The 17,140-nt window shown below is 37.4% G+C and overlaps 1 protein-coding gene across 1 annotated transcript in view; it reads right to left on the reverse strand.

Annotated features, from left to right (window-relative positions):
- Window positions 1–14,319, reverse strand: part of LOC131935478 (neuroglian) — a 39,061-nt gene extending 24,742 nt beyond the window's left edge. Inside the window, exons 1-2 of the mRNA XM_059291875.1 lie at window positions 14,163–14,319; window positions 606–905 (exon numbers count right to left, since the gene is read on the reverse strand). Coding sequence (XP_059147858.1) covers window positions 606–905; window positions 14,163–14,319 — 457 coding nt within the window. The remainder of the gene's footprint in view (window positions 1–605; window positions 906–14,162) is intronic.
- Between the last annotated feature and the right edge of the window lie 2,821 nt (window positions 14,320–17,140).

Consider the following 17,140-nt stretch of genomic DNA (forward strand, 5'->3'; position numbering starts at 1 on the left):
TGCTGGTATTAGGCGGTGATTGGTTTCGATCTCCAAACCTTTAAGTGATATAAGTGACTTAACTACTACATAACACATACTCGAGAAATGTGCCTCATTTTTAATTAAACAAACCAAGAACAAACAACAAGGCAGTAGTTGTTTGATTTTGGAGTTGTCTCTCCTAGAAGAGTGGCTGTCACCAACTAACGAGCTTTACCTATTAGTTTCGTATAAAATAAACGAATTTTTTAAATTTATTTTTTGCTGTTTAATACTTACTTTCATGTGCCGAACATGGTAAAAGTAGTCTAAAGGTTTTAAATTCTAAATTGTAAAGAATAGAAAAAAACGCCCATATACCCATAACATGAAGTTCGTAATTCTGATTATTTGAGCTCTACCTATACAATTGTTTAAAATGTTTGTTTAATTAAATATGTTGCAATCCAAAAAGAAAAGCAGTCTGAAATCGTAGTCAATGGCCTCAATGGCGCATAACCAGTTGACACGTAATACTTAATTGTGTTGAAGGGGATCCCTTCCAACACTAAAAGTAAGAACGAAGAAGAAAAAGATACTAAACCGATGACATAACAACACAAATGATGCATCTCTCGACTTACTTTTGATTTGAAGGTGAGCACTGGACATGTCCGTATCAAGACCGACTGACGCAATACACGAGTACACCCCCGTGTCACTCAACTTGGTTTTCTTGATGATGAGCGCAAACCTTGAGCCTTCCTCCTTGTGGATGAGTCGACCGGAATCTTCCGGACTCAGATACTGACCGTTGACCTTCCACGTGACCGCGAGCCGTTCCTCGTCCAGGTGATGAACGTCGACCTTGCAGACGAACTTGGCGCGCTCTCCCTCCTCCACCACCACATTCCGCAGCTGTTCAGAGATTCTCACATTACCAGCTGGGGAGACACGTTAGTAAATATTTAAGTTGATGTTTATCTTTTAAAAAAAAATAGTATTACCTTAATGGGTGAAATGTTATTTATTATATTTCTACTATAAATAGATACATAGTTTAAGTCTGGCTAGTGATGCCGTGATCGGATTGTAGAGCGCACGCACGACTGCTAGCACTAAAATCTCGAGTCCGAATCCGGGTTCAAGTCAGTAAAATGTCATGAATCCAATCAGCTGGTTAGGGAAGGTAAAGACGGCTTGGCATAGTGCTGCCTACACTTCATATGCCCAGCTCACAGAAACAGGTGAACTCTACTTCACTTTCCACATGCACCGTCAGTTTCGAAAAGATAACTTTACTATTTTCGGTATTCAAAACAAAATTGTTTTGGCAATGCTATTCAGTTCTTTAGAAGGACAATCGAGACTGTCATATAATACCTATGTAAAATTTGATTAGCACATTCACAAGTTACATTTACACACTCTCTCACTCAACACACACACACACACACACACACACACACACACACACATATATATATATATATATATATATATATATATATATAAAGAGAGAGAGAGAGAGAGAGAGGGAGGGAGAGAGAGACAGATAGACAGACAGACAGAAAAAGAAATAAACATCAGACGGAAGCTCTGATGAATTGTGAATATATTCCCCCCTCAGCCAACCACCAACTGCACACAATAAATATTCCTTTCAGAAGACGTCTAGACATTTTCATTATTTACAAGACGTCCGCATCCGAACAGACGCCCGCGTCCGAACAAACGAGGAGATGAGGCTTATGTTTAGTTAAATAGATATATGATCGCATGCACGCTATGAGACGGGGGTATACGATCGGGGGGAATAAACCAGATTCAACGCGTGCTAATGCAATCGTGTTTTGTGCATGAGTGTAAAAAAATTTAAAAAACTGGGCGATTGATAAAAAAGTTGACCGGGAAAATAAATGAACACTTTGACACACGTAGATGTGAGAAGTGTTGAAATCATTTCGTTTTTTTGTGATGCAAAAAAATTATAAGAAGAAAAAAAGAAGCTGTGCTTGGCTTCTCTCGTGTGATGGGATCAATAATCTTATTCGATATGTTTAAAATGAAACAGATGTACTCTAAACGGCAGCTGAGCGTTTGTGTGTAGATATAAGAAGGGTTTTCTCCCTTGGATTGGCCGTTATTTTTTGGGGGTGTGATTTTCTTCATTAGCTCTTCTCTTTTCGCTTGCATTATTGAGGAAACGTTAATCAGTGCACTATTAGAGCAGAGCTGTAATCATTGTAACTGTATATATATATATATATATATATATATATATATATATATATATATATATATATATATATATATATATATATATATGTGTACATAATTATATTGCTTTCTTTCTCAATCACCATATTGCTCCTTATTTAATGCACATATCATATGCGTTTTTTTAAACGGCAGTTAGCACATTACAAACATGCATTTCTAGGTTTAAAAATAAAATTGAAATTAGACGTTTATATTATGTAAAGTCAACTGTCGTAAACAAAATGATAGTACATTTCAGAAAGAGGCACTACTATTGTAAATCTGTATCAGTCCTTAGAAGCCAACGATGAAAACTGTAATACTAAAGCAAACATAACAAGGTAAACTGACGACGTAAATTACATATCTGAGGTGATTAAACACCAAGCAGCAACATATTGGACAGAAAAAAATTGCATTGATTTAAGTATTATATAACACCGTGAATTTGAACCGATATATTAAAGAAACATTAACAGCTGATTTTTTTCCCGTATACGATTTCTAGTTATTGTTACGTCCCTTACATGTCCCTGCTTGTGTGTGTGTGTTGTGTGCTTGAACGACAGGTACCCTCCCTTTGGTGTATAGTTGTATCCCTTGGTTGAGTGTGTTTACATGGAGCGAGAGGTGTTCACGTGAGGTGTGTCAGGTGACGGGTGTCAGAGCGTGTGCTAGTGTGTGAAGCAGTTAGTTGTAGTGTGGATGTGGAAGTGGCTGTGGCAAGACGTGGCTATGACTAGGGTCGTGTTAAGTATCATCATCTGTGTTAAAGCATATAGTATATGTTATTATTTTCATATTATTTATTCTTATATATATATATATATATATATATTAAAGTTATTATTATTGCTGAGCATTGTTATCCAGCGAATTTACTGTGGTGTATGTTGTCAGTTGCTATAATATACCCAACAGTTATCAGACCACAGCAGTGATTTTTTTCAGTCATATCTTAACCTAATCCCCCCCCCCCCCCCCCCCCGTCCTCCCTTCATGAACGTAAAAAACAATTATATAGAAAATATATACTTTTACAAGTATCCGCACCCCTCCGCCCCCCACAAAAATGCTTCAAGTCCCCGTCCCCCCCCCCCCCCCCCCCCGCGGAGAAAAAAAAGTCTGAAAGAATCACTGGACTACATTTTTACCCAACACAAACATAAACGTGTCCCCTTATCGAAGTATATGGATAACAACATGAAACACAGCAAGATGAGAACGTTGCAAACAAACACTTAGGAAGTGAACACTGTTCACGAATCAAGTTAAAGGATAGTTGAAACTTTGGAAATCCTTTCCTGTATACGAGTACTGCTGATGATGAAGAATTTGATTTGACATGTGAGAACCTCCTACGCTGGATACAAGTTATTTGAAACTTTGAGAACAACAGAACTTTAGATGTATGGCATTTTGAGAACCGCCCTCTGGGTATTTGAAATGTGAGAACAGCTAGCAGAACTTGAGATGGTTGGAAATTTGTGTAGTGTCAAATGAAGATGTGTATTTGAAACTGTCTGTATTATTGGACAAAGTAAAACGTCGATCGAACTGAATGGGGCTACGCCTGTAGTCTTACCGTCATGTTTATGTCGGTGAATCAACAACACGTGTAAGATAATATGTTTTAAATACTGAGAGCTATCGTTATGACGGGTGGATGCGAACATTCGTCTCTAATTATCTATATATATAATTCTCTTCAGGGAGACGCTAGAAAACAAGCTGTAAGCGCGCTCCCTACCACCCCCACCCCTACATTGTCTGGTGAGCTTTGGTTCACGTTAAATGTTTACATTCGTGGAGCTGAGTTTAGTGACGGCTATTTGTATTTCACGGATATATTTAGCGTTTATTTAGTCTTTAATGTTGGAAATATTTAAATGTGGCAGAGGGTTGTTTAATTTACGAAGAAAAAAAGATTAACAAACAACAAATAACAAGCATATCTTGTTTAGTAGGAAGGGTCTGGGGTATGGTTAGAATTATGGTTAGGTTAAGAACCCCCAGTTCTGTAACTTCGACCAACGATTTGTGTTTCTTTCAGACTTTTCTCTCCTGGGGAGTGAGCACTGTTAAAAGCATGTATTTCTATATAAATTCTAATTCATTCGAGGGGAAGGGGAGTAGAGGGCGCTAGACGTGTTTCAGAGGAGGTGTCTATGCCCAACCCCTCCCGAAGAGATGCATCAAAGAAATAGAGCCATCGATAGCTTATTTTATTATTTAGTGCAAAAAGAAACGCTAAAGCTTCATTACGTTCTATTGAAGTTTTCACTACACTACTAAACGTGTAGAATATGCTGAAAATGTAAGATTATATGGGCGTGTTTTATTTGGGAGTGTGAACACTTCTAAAAAAAAGTAACAACGCCAAAAGCCTGATGATGGAACCTACAACATCAACACTTCAACGGTCGCACCACAGCATCACCGAGAACACAAATCCCCTACTGTATCAGCGTCCCCTGACTCCCCCTGACTCCCCTGACTCTCAAGACAAAAACTTAAATCCTTTTAACAGCTAACGACATCTGAAATGTCCCTTCAAGTAGCTTTAAAAAAAGAAGAACTCCGTCACTCCCACTAAGACGATGACCCGACATTTCGCTGTACACTGCACTCACACGCTATCCCCCCGGGTTGTCCCTGATTTGTGTCTCGTATATTACACCCCCTCCCCCACCCACGGACCATTTCATTCGCGCCAATCCCGTACAATACCTAAAAAGGTTGGGTTTGACTCCCAGTAGAGCGGCGCTCAGTGTTGTTTGTTTGTCGAGTTTTAAAAACAGTTCATGCATTATTTGTGAGAGTTATCGGGTTAAAGAGTATAGAACATGTAGCTCTGTCAACTTCAGTTCAATAAAAATGTTTTGCATGAGGTTTTTTACAGTGTAAAGAAAAAGAGTTATTTTATAATTTTAGTTGGAACGACGTGGTCAAGCGGTAGAGAGCACGACCGCAAACCCGAAAATCTCAAGTTCGGATCGAGCTCGATTCTATACAACGCCTTTGAGTCTACACAGCTCTAATGGGTACCTAAATCTCGTTAGGGAAAGTAAAACCACTGAGCATAAAACTGATATCAATAACACCCCGATGTCACGGAGACAGAGTGACTCTACTTCACCTGTCCTATTGACAGCTATGTCCGATTGGGCAGCTGTAAAATTTCAAAATGCACATGAAACAAATCAAGCTGCACACACACGTCTTCGTCTGAATACAACAATTTACATTCTTTTTTCAGGTTCAGAGTGTCGGCTAAGCTCTGTGATGGAGATGTAAGCGGACGTCTATAAACTCATAAATCAGATAAATTTAAATTCTGTTTTCTGGTTCAGAGTATCGGCTAAGCTCTGCACTGGAGATGTTAATTGGATTTTTATTCTTATAATTGTTATTGGAGAATGTGTTGTTTATAAATACCGCCTTTTTTTTCTTCCTGTAAGAAACTATCAGGAGTTTAAGTTCCTTCTATCAAGAAGCCATTATCAAGAATTAAAGTCTTCTTTGTAAGCTATTATCAGGAGTTAACGTGCTGTCTAAAGAAGCTATTTTCACAAAGTAAAGTACTATATATAAGCCATTGTCAGGAGTTAGCTTGCTGTTACAAGGCATTGTCAGGTGTTAATGCGCTGTCTATAACCCATTGTCAGGAGTTGGCGTGCTACCTATAATCCATTACTCCAAAATCAAACAACTGCTGGCTGAAATTGGAGTCAATAGCCTCAAAGGCGCATAACCAGATGACACAAATATTAAGAACGAAGAAGAAGAAAGATAAATAAAGCACTCTCTATAATCCATTCTCACAATTTAAAATACTGTCTTTAAGCCACTGCGAGTAGTTAATGCACTACCTATAAGCCACTACCAGAGGTTAAAAGGCTCTCTGTATACTATCATCTAGTTATAGATCCTATCAATTCTCTATCCACTGCCCTATCGATGCTGTCAATAACTATTATAATATTATAACGTGGAGCGTTCTGTGCGTGCCCATCTTGAATGGGTAGCCCTTTTTTCCCCTACCCTGGGGCAGACATCTGGTAATAGATATCGATTAGGGACCTAGGCTGAGGGACTGAAAAAAGGGAAAACACTCTAGTCTTGAAGACAGCATACAGTTTCCACATCATTAGGTGTCGGAGTGTTCTTTACGTGGGGTTGATGGTAAACATGTGGGGGACATCTTGTTGTGGGTGTAGATGTGTGGGTGCACATGTAGGTGTGGGTTTAGATGTGTGGGTGTAGATGTGTGGGTGTAGGTGTGTGGGTGTAGATGTGTGGGTGTGCCTCTGTGGGTGCACTTTGTGGGTGTAGATGTGTAGGTGCACTTTGTGGGTGTAGATGTGTGGGTGTACTTTGTGGGTGTAGATGTGTGGGTGTACTTTGTGGGTGCATATGCGTGGATAAACATGCTTTGATGCAGCTGTATTGGTGCAGATGTGTGCGTGGAGATGTGCGGGTGCAGATGTGTGGGTGTAGATGTGTGGGTGTAGGTGTGTGGGTGTAGATGTGTGGGTGTAGATGTGTGGGTGTAGATGTGTGGGTGTAGATGTGTGGGTGTAGATGTGTGGGTGTAGATGTGTGGGTGTAGATGTGTGGGTGTAGATGTGTGGGTGTAGATGTGTGGGTGTAGATGTGTGGGTGTAGATGTGTGGGTGTAGATGTGTGGGTGTAGATGTGTGGGTGTAGATGAGTGGGTGTAGATGTGTGGGTGTAGATTTGCGGGGGTAGATGAGTGGGTGTAGATGTGTGGGTGTAGATGTGTGGGTGTAGATGTGTGGGTGTAGATGTGTGGGTGTAGATGTGTGGGTGTAGATGTGTGTGTAGATGTGTGGGTGCACTTTGTGGGTGTAGATGTGTGGGTGCAGATGTGTGGGTGTAGATGTGTGTGTAGATGTGTGGGTGTAGATGTGTGTGTGTGTGTAAATGTGTGTGTATTATGTGGAGATGTATGTTTGTCGCAGCTGATGTAATGGGGACACAGTTGAGGGGTCGGAGCAGGGGTTGAGTGTCATGAATGTTCAGAGCAGGGAAGTATTTCAAAAACGTTCATGAACTTAACGATTTTGTACATAAAGTGTGACCAAATTGAATTACTCTCTAAATGGTGACTAAGCATCAAGAAATAACTAGTAACATGTAATTGCCTGTTAAATTATTTGGGAGCTAGAAATTCCATTGATAAAACATTAACAACACTTCGTTTTATTGCTCTACCAAAACGGTAGGGGGTTGTCTTACCTGTAAAACAAAATCTCAGATAATTAATGTTTACCTAATAAGATAGCCTATGAAGTATGTCTTCGGTGATGTTTGAAAGATTTTTCCTTGCGAATACAAATCATAGGTTTGATATTTTTATAATTTTTTTTGTCTTGATTGTCTTAAACCTTACTATATCTTCTTGTTATATTAGATTGTTGTAAACCTTATTATCTCCTCTTGTTGGACATCAGCACGTGCAAGGTGTGAGTCCAGGTGTTGGGGTCAAATGAACGGTCACGTGCATCAAGCAACAAACGTGCTGAGTGTCCGTTTTCTGTTGAGCGCGAGATATTTGCTGGAATCTGCTGACATGATTTGTTGTTTAGGAATAGGATGCACAACAAACAATGTGCCACGTAATGCAGAAATAAAAACATTGATGAAGGGTTAATTTATACGAACTGTGGCAAACTTGCGTTTTATTGAATCATGTCCACAACTTAATGAGATAGAGATAACAAACTAGTAATTTAATAATGTAAAGACCATCGATACACTCATATGTAAAAAAAATGATTCTTCTACAGACATAACATTTCGGCATATGTAGAGATCGTGTGGTCAATAACATCCCCAGCTGCCTTTACTTTCCCTAACATGAGTTAGGTACCCAGTCAGAGCTGGGTAGACTCAGGGACGTTCCACTGACGAACCCGATTTGGAACTCGAGACTTGAGGATTAGCATTCTAGCACTCTGATTCCTTAATGTGAGTCATGTAAACAGACATGCTGGATGGAAGTGCGAACCGAAATCAAATCGTTCGGATTCAAAGTCATGGGCTCTATCTTCCAGCCACAATGTCCCACTTCCAGCGCTATATAAATAGGTTTTTTTTTTAAAAATATTATTCATTTAATATAAATCAGATGTCGCTATTTTCAGAGATATATAAATATCTTAGTCTTGCACCCTCGAGTCAAGTAAATCAACTCAGCCTTGTAAGTCGTGTTTTAGAATTTTTTGATAACTACACACTAGTAAATCACAAACTACACGCAGAACGGGCGACGGTAAAACAGAAATATATTGCATCCCGACTCAAAATAGCAAATTATAAAAAAACTTCAGCAAACGATTGCTTATATATATATATATATATATATATATATATATATTATATATATATATATATATATATATATATATATATATATATATATATATATATATATATATATATATATATATATATATATATATATAACTTAGCTCAGAGATGAACTACCTTGTCATAAGCCACCAGACCAATTACCATCTATCAATACATTGTGAAATTATCCTCCACCCCCACCCCCACACACATACACACATATATATATATATATATATATATATATATATATATATATATATATATATATATATATATATATATATATATATATATATATATATATATATATATATATATATATATATATATATATATATATATATATATATATATATATATATATATATATATATATATATATATAAATGTATAAATATATATATATATATATATATATATATATATATATATATATATATATATATATATATATATATATGTATATATATATATATATATATATATATATATATATATATATATATATATATATATATATGTGTGTGTGTGTGTGTGTGTTTATAATTATAATAAGTGTACACAACACATTAGAACTACCTTTAAAATGTCACGCTATTTTTTAAAATCATATACAATTTCAAAGTCAATGTTCGGCTTCAATACCCATGGGGTGATGGAATTTCAAAACTTGATAATGAAGTTGAAATCTCTCTGCCGTGATAAGCTCTTAATGAAGGTTGTGAGGTCATAGGTCGCCGTCCCAGAAAGCTTATAACCTTCAAAACCAAACACACCCCGCGTCATGACCTTTAGCACCGTAGGGCTATTCCCCCTGTGTCACCGACAGGGGCATTAATCAAGACACGCCAGTTGAAATGTCGGAATAACGACGGATAACTCGCAGACAAAGAGAGACAACCAGTGGAACGGAGGGGGGGGGGGGGGGGGGAGGGAAGCAATAACTTTTGTGGTGAGGGGGTGGGGGTAGAGCAGAGTGATCGGGTGTAGGTGGCGAGCGGTGTCTAGTTAAGAAAAATACCCGTGAAATTTGTTCCAGGAATGAGGTGATTAGTGGAGAGAGGAATGAAAGACGCGATCTATGAGTGATTGAGTTGTTGAGTTAGTGTACCTTTGCTGACCCGATCTAAGGTGTGGAGTGGGTGTGGTTTGGTAGGTAGCTCAAGACTTACCACTTTTTGTTTTTTTGCATGCGTGGCTTTAGAGGTAGAGCGCTATGTTGCTGACTCGAGATCGAATCCGGGTCCTAGTCAGTAAAACGTCCCTGAGTCCACTCAGCTCTGATGGGTACCTAACTCATGTTAGGGAAAATAAAGGCGGCTGGGCAAAGTGGTGACCACCCCTACCCTTCATATATCGTGGTCAAGAAACATATGAACTCTACTTCATCTTCCCAATCGATCGCTAGGTCTGAAAATTATTCATTACTTACTTTAAATGTTGCTAGCTTCATTATTTTTGTGACACGTTTTCTTTTCTAACAAAAGATCATTTATATACCGTTTAGAAGCGGCTGCTATAGAGATACAATATATATTTCTTTGGTAACAGCCATTTGTGATGAGATAGTGGTCACGGAATGAAGTAGTCAAGAGTAATTAATTAATAATTAAGTGAAACTAACTTTAGTATCTCTTGTCATTTTCAGACAAACGGCAAACACAACACAGCGACGTAGGTATGTGTGTTATTGTCAGTCTACCACATAATAAGACACAATGAGACACAATGAGACAAACATAGACACACATAGACACACATACACTGAGACACACAGAGACACGCTGACACACAATGTGACACATCACCAACAAACACACACACTACTCAAAACACAAACTACCACTCCCCACCAAACACTGCTACACACTACCACAAACACATACTAAAAACACTAAGACACACTACGATATTGTCCAACTCACTACCACACAACCACATACTTACAAACACTACGACATAGACCACTTACAACCTCACACAACCACATACTTACAAACACTCCGACATAGACCACTTACAACCTCAGACAACCACATACAACCCCACACTTCACACACATTACCCAGCACTTGCGCATTCCCACACAATCAGACACCACTAAATTATTAAAACTAAAAATATCCAACTAAACCTCATTTAGACAATAATAAAAAAAAATTAATAGCTATTTGACATTTTTTGTAACATTTCTCTCCCCATCGACAGATTTCTGTCATTTCCGTCAAGGAATTAATCGCTCTAAAATTCTAAAATCCAAACCCAAAGTTTGGATCCTTCAAAATAAAAACACCCAAGAAAACAATGTCATTTAGAAATATTTTTTTATTTAAATTCGAGGTCCTTGCTCACGTTCATAACTCCATGTTTCTGTTTCGTTACAATATGAACTGTTACTCGAATTACGAATTATCCGTTATCAATCTTAGCATTACTTAATTACTGAAGTAAAATGTAGTTAATTGGTAACAGTGAGAGATAATGACAAATCCGTTTACAAATAACGTATATATATATATATATATATATATATATATATATATATATATATATGTGTGTGTGTGTGTGTGTGTGTGTGTGTGTATACTTTTATTAAATCTATACTTATTTATACATACATAATTTATAATAATATAGACGGAGTGGTCTCCAGTTCGAATCCGGGTTCAAGTCAGCAGACCGTCCCTGAGTCCACCCAACTAAGGAAAGTCGGCTGGACATAGTGTTGACCACACTATCTCTTCATATGCCGAGGTCACAGAAACAAGTAAACTCTACTTCACTTTTCAGGTTTGAAAAGGGAACTTTACTTTATATATATATATATATATATATATATATATATATATATATATATATATATATATATATATATATATATATATATATATATATATATATATATACAAAGAGAGAGGGAAAGAGAAAGATATTATGTGTGTGAATCTTACCCGTTATTGAAGTCCTGGCAACGCTTCCCCATCTAATTATAAAATGCCATCAGTACATGTAGCGTGTAATCACATGCCTACACCTATCATGCATAACAACCAACCCCCACCTTTCACTGTTCTACAGGTAAATTCATCTACCACATGCCATAGGTAAGTAGGTAAATTCTGTAATACACGAGCATTCTTCTAGTCGAGAATTCCCCCCTCCCCTCCCTTCCCTCCTATCTGAAATCATCAATCAATGAGCCATGACGACATGCGTGTATGGTACCGTCTGCTACATGCCTGCGGCACTTGGCAAGATCGCCTGACTCGGTTGATGATGTGTGGGATGTGATGAGCGTGGTACAGGCAGGTTAATCACATACCACATCAGTGGTGTACCCTAGGGGAGGGAGAGATTATATCATTCCCTAGGGACACCACCATGAGTGTTCTATCAAGTTTTGTTACAGCTCTTGTATATATATATATATATATATATATATATATATATATATATATATATATATATATATATAGATAGATAGATAGATAGATAGATATATAGATATATAGATAGATATATAGATATATACGTATGTTTGTGTGCGTGTATTATTGAACTCCACCTTCATAACGAAATTATGACATTTTCACTAATCAGCAAGATTATCTTGTATCTGCTTTGAATGTCTTTAGTCTAAAACTACTTATGTACGTTGTTCTTTTTTTTAAACTTAAGGATTGTGTATGCAGTCTAGGCTTTTGAATTAGCTATATTGTTTTCCTGATGGAATTTTAAATTAGAACGTATCAACACTTTAATAATAAATGAAGAGATCTTTGAAAAAACATCTTTATCTGAATTCGATTTGATCGATATATGTTAGTCAATACAGCTACAGCACGAAACTAATCGTGCAGTAGATTTAATGTTCGATTAGCAAAGATTGATTTTATTGAGGGCAGTAGGAGGGTAGAGTTAGTTCGCTAATTTGTTCTCCTTACAGTTACGTTGGCTAAAAGTATAAAAAATGTAAATAACTTTTTAAAAAATTAAACAAATTATTATCGTCTGAGTTTCTTAATTGTATTGATTACACTATTGTAACAGCGATAATAATCTAAACAAAAAGGGTATGTTCTCTAGTATATCAAAATGAAGGATGGTATAAATAGTACATTTTTAATCGGTTTCTTTCGAACACACAAAAAACTAATATATTATTTTGTATTGTTTTAGAAAATACATTTCTTCATTAGCAGAATAGCCATTGTTTAAAATAGCAAGTCATGTTTTAATTATAAATCAACAACACTGAATAAACAAATTTCAGAATATTTTGACATTCTTCCCATTAATTAGGTAAATCATTATCCAAATTCAAAACATCGTCTCAAGCAATTTCTCAATTGAATTTTTCTTGTCATTAATAACTGTTTGTATTATCCACCAAATAAAAAGTGTACACACTGACATGGAGGCAATTTGTGCCTTCTGCCACGACAGGTCACCCTGCGCGTGTCTGACATGCTCGTGTCTGACGATGCGTGCTCACGGAGGACGCGCGTGCTTTTGATATGCTGATTCGGGTATGCTAATGAGAGCTGCATGTCGCTACGGTCGTCGGCTTTGTCGGGTTTAATGTCGCCCTAATCAAGGCACGGGGAGCAGGCGAGGGGGGGGGGGGCGGTCATTGGGGGCAACTCGATTAGAATTCTATGGGGGTAAGGGATAGGGGTGGGGGGTGGGGTGACCACGAAACCCAGGGAAGATTGTGTCGGCGGAGGATTGGGTGGGGGGGGGGGGGGACAGACTGATGATTGAGGATCGGGCCTAAAATTGGATTGAGGAATGGGCCTAAAATCTTTTTTTTTTTACTTCGACTGGTATGAGGGCGTACACACTAACACTAACACACAATGTTATATGTACAAACTGAGTTAACTATCAGAAAACATATGCATATATATGTATGTATATATATATATATATATATATATATATATATATATATATATATATATATATATATATATGTATACAAATTACTCTAGTATAATATATATAGAATATGTATGTAAAACAATACATATATCTGTAGCCTATGTAGCATAATAATATATATATATTGTATATAATAACACCCCCCTACACCCCAACAAGCATATAGAAATCACTTAATATAAAAAGTATAAAATGTAAAAGAAAAATGTCTAGTAGTAACCAAAACACAATTTTCTGTTAAGTAACCTCCCGTTTTTAAATGTCCCATGATATTATTGATATAACTCGTTAATAATTTGAATTTTTTAATGTAAATTCCGAGGAATTACGCCATCAGCATACTCCAAATGCGATATTCTTGCAAACTATTTGCATACATTATGATTAATTAAACAAATATAAAATATATGAAACATAATACCGCATTTATTTATTTTTAATTCTGTATATTGATTAGCTAGGCTATAGCATTTAAATTTTCATGAGAAGCGTCAAGTTAATGGTATGCTTAAAATTGAACTTGAACGAATAAAATAAACAGACGAGGCCACTAAAGATCTGATAAAAGTAATGAAACAAATGAAACAGTGAATGAGGCTCATACAAGGGCAAACCAAAACGTGAATGAGACTCATACAAGGGCAAACCAAACAGTGAATGAGGCTCATACAAGGGCAAACCAAACAGTGAATGAGGCTCATACAAGGGCAAACCAAACAGTGAATGAGGCTCATACAAGTGCAAACCAAACAGTGAATGAGGCAGGCTCATACAAGGGCAAACCAAACAGTGAATGAGGCTCATACAAGGGCAAACCAAACAGTGAATAAAGCTCATATAAGGAATAAATCGAACGCTCTCGGCTGAGACAAGATAAATGAAATGGAATCCGATATGCATTTTAATTGGCGGGTCACGTGTCTAGAAGCATTTGTTTAACTGAGTCGAGTTCGGCGCGGTCAACTGTTGTAGAGGTCGGTGCTTGCTCGTGCGGGATGTTCATTTTGAAATAATTGGTGCGTAGGAAGGAGGGAGTGATGATTGTATTGTTTTAGTTGTGGTGTGTGTGTGTGTGTGAATATATGTGTGGTTGTGGGAATAGAGCGAGAGGGTGGTTTATGAGGGAGAGGTGATTTTTATGTCTGTTTGTGGGGGGGGGGTTGATAGGAGTAGTTGGGGGTTGGGGGTGAGTTATGAGGATAGAGTTGGTGGACGGGTGAGTGGATTTTCAGTTACAGTATGGGTGTGTATGGGTTTTAAGTGAGTGAGTGTGTAATTTTATTGTGTGTGTGTGGGGGGGGGGGGGGGGGTTGGGTGGGTGTGGGATGTATCGAGCCAAGTGAGCAAATAAAGCAGTAGTGCGTACATTGGAGTTAGTAGACTCTTCAGGTCTTCTAGTGATATTACAGAGTTAGTTACTGGTGTGTGGGGCAAGGGGGGGGGGGGGATGCAGGGGGCTGCGGGAATGGCAATTAGTCACTGATTGGGGAGGGGGTGGGGGGGGGGGGGGGGCTAGAGTAGAGCGATGGAGAGATAACACACGATTTTCTGAATACCAGCATCTCTAGTTATCTCAACAGTACCAAGTTCCATCTACCTAAGATAATTCCTGGAGCTATGGTCGATCTATTGTAACGGTCGATGGTGCCTTATCTTGGTGGACGACTGCACATGTGAAGTTTCCATGGTCTCCATTCAGTTGTCAATTACTTTTTTAAATCAACATGCGGATACTATCAACCCACTTGCAGTGCGCTCGAATTAATTGTCATGATATTGTTTATAATTATTATTATATTTTTGAAATCTAAATGTAAATGTTCAATGTAAATGTAAATATATAAATGCAAATAAGAATTGTGATTATCATGTTGTTTTGTTTGTTTTTTTTATAACGTATTGTCTGTTTACTAAATTAATAGACAACTGCACATGACACTTCTCAATGGTCACTCAAAAAGAAATTGACAGGGCTAGAAACATAACACCATTCAATATAAAAAACGTTACTCATACAGACGTGGTTCAAATCGTGTACAAAACCAAGTATCAAACACGACAGTATTCTATATCAGTGGCGTAGCGAGGTCGGGTGTCACCCGGTGCGGCACTTAATGGTGTCGCCCCCTCACAGGCGTAGCGACTCTTCCCGGGGACAAACTTCAATTTTCGATTTGCACCCCCTCCCCCTCTCAAACTTTCGATTTGCACTCCCCTCAAACTTTCGATTTGCATCCCTCCCTCAGACTTTCGATTTGCACCCCCCTCAAACTTTCGATTTGCACCCCCACCTTCAATTTTTTCTCTATATATTTTACTATTTTTTGCCTTGGTGTCTCCCCCCTAAATGGTGTCACCCGGTGCTATCCGCCCCCGCCCCCCCCCCTCGCTACGCCTCTGTTCTATATAACACTCATTTCAAGCGCTGCCTCCCCCCTGATATCTTTGAGAGAAGCTCTGGGATAATCCAATCATCTACGACAGATGATCAATCAGAACGCAATCGGCTGCAAACTGATGCCCATCTGGTCAGTCTGTGGTCAATCGTTAATTTAGTGGCTCACTGGTTTTCGGACACACCGGAAACAAATGACCGCTTAGGGTTTGATTTCTCTTTGTACAAAAGTGGCCTATTCAAGCAATACATTCACTATCTAATGCGTCTTCATATCTTTCGGTTTCGGATGGGAATACATATTCCTGATTTGCTTAAAAGAGTGGGATTGTGGTATTAAACTGTGTTCACTTTCTAATTTCATTTATTGGAGATTTTATTAAAGTGTGTTTGAGTGTTATTATCAAAACATATTTTCTGTTATATCTATTTGTTAAACATCATACGTACGATTATAGGCCATGTATATTATATATATTTATATATATATATATATATATATATATATATATATATATATATATATATATATATATATATATATATACATATATAAATATATATATATATATATATATTTATATATATATATATATATATATATATATATATATATATATATATATATATATATATATATATATATATGTAAATATGTATGTATATGTATATATTGTAAATTGCATGTATGTATATGTATGTATGTATTTATATGTATATATGTATATAGTGTAGATATATATATATATATATGCACAGATCCCCTGAACCTACACTCAGGTACAAACAGATATTTTCTATTCCGAATTCCGGCGCAGATCCAACACATCTGAAATTGTTTGTTGGGGCCGTCAAGACGCTGTAGGTCAATCACAAACACGTTGTACGAGCCCAGGGTGAGTGACTGATACGTCCGTGGGGTATGGGGGGGCTGGTGCTAGTAGTGGGGTCTGGAATGTCTAATGCTTCTCCTCCCCCCCCCCTCCACCAGCAGGTACATGTTACAATCACGGGGTAAGAGGTAAACATAGATACCTTGATCTATTGAGGTGTCTGTTATCAAATTCATACCACTGCTTTAATGTATGTAATTTTTTTTTCATATTTTTTAGATAGTAGTCCTTACATATTACTAAATTTATAATGCAAGCTTAGACTTTATACGTTTTAACTCATTTAATACTGTTTTATAATACA

Source organism: Physella acuta, unplaced genomic scaffold (genome assembly GCF_028476545.2).
Source record: "Physella acuta isolate Inbredline_101_S28 unplaced genomic scaffold, ASM2847654v3 ptg000145l, whole genome shotgun sequence".
NCBI classification, from domain to species: domain Eukaryota; kingdom Metazoa; phylum Mollusca; class Gastropoda; family Physidae; genus Physella; species Physella acuta.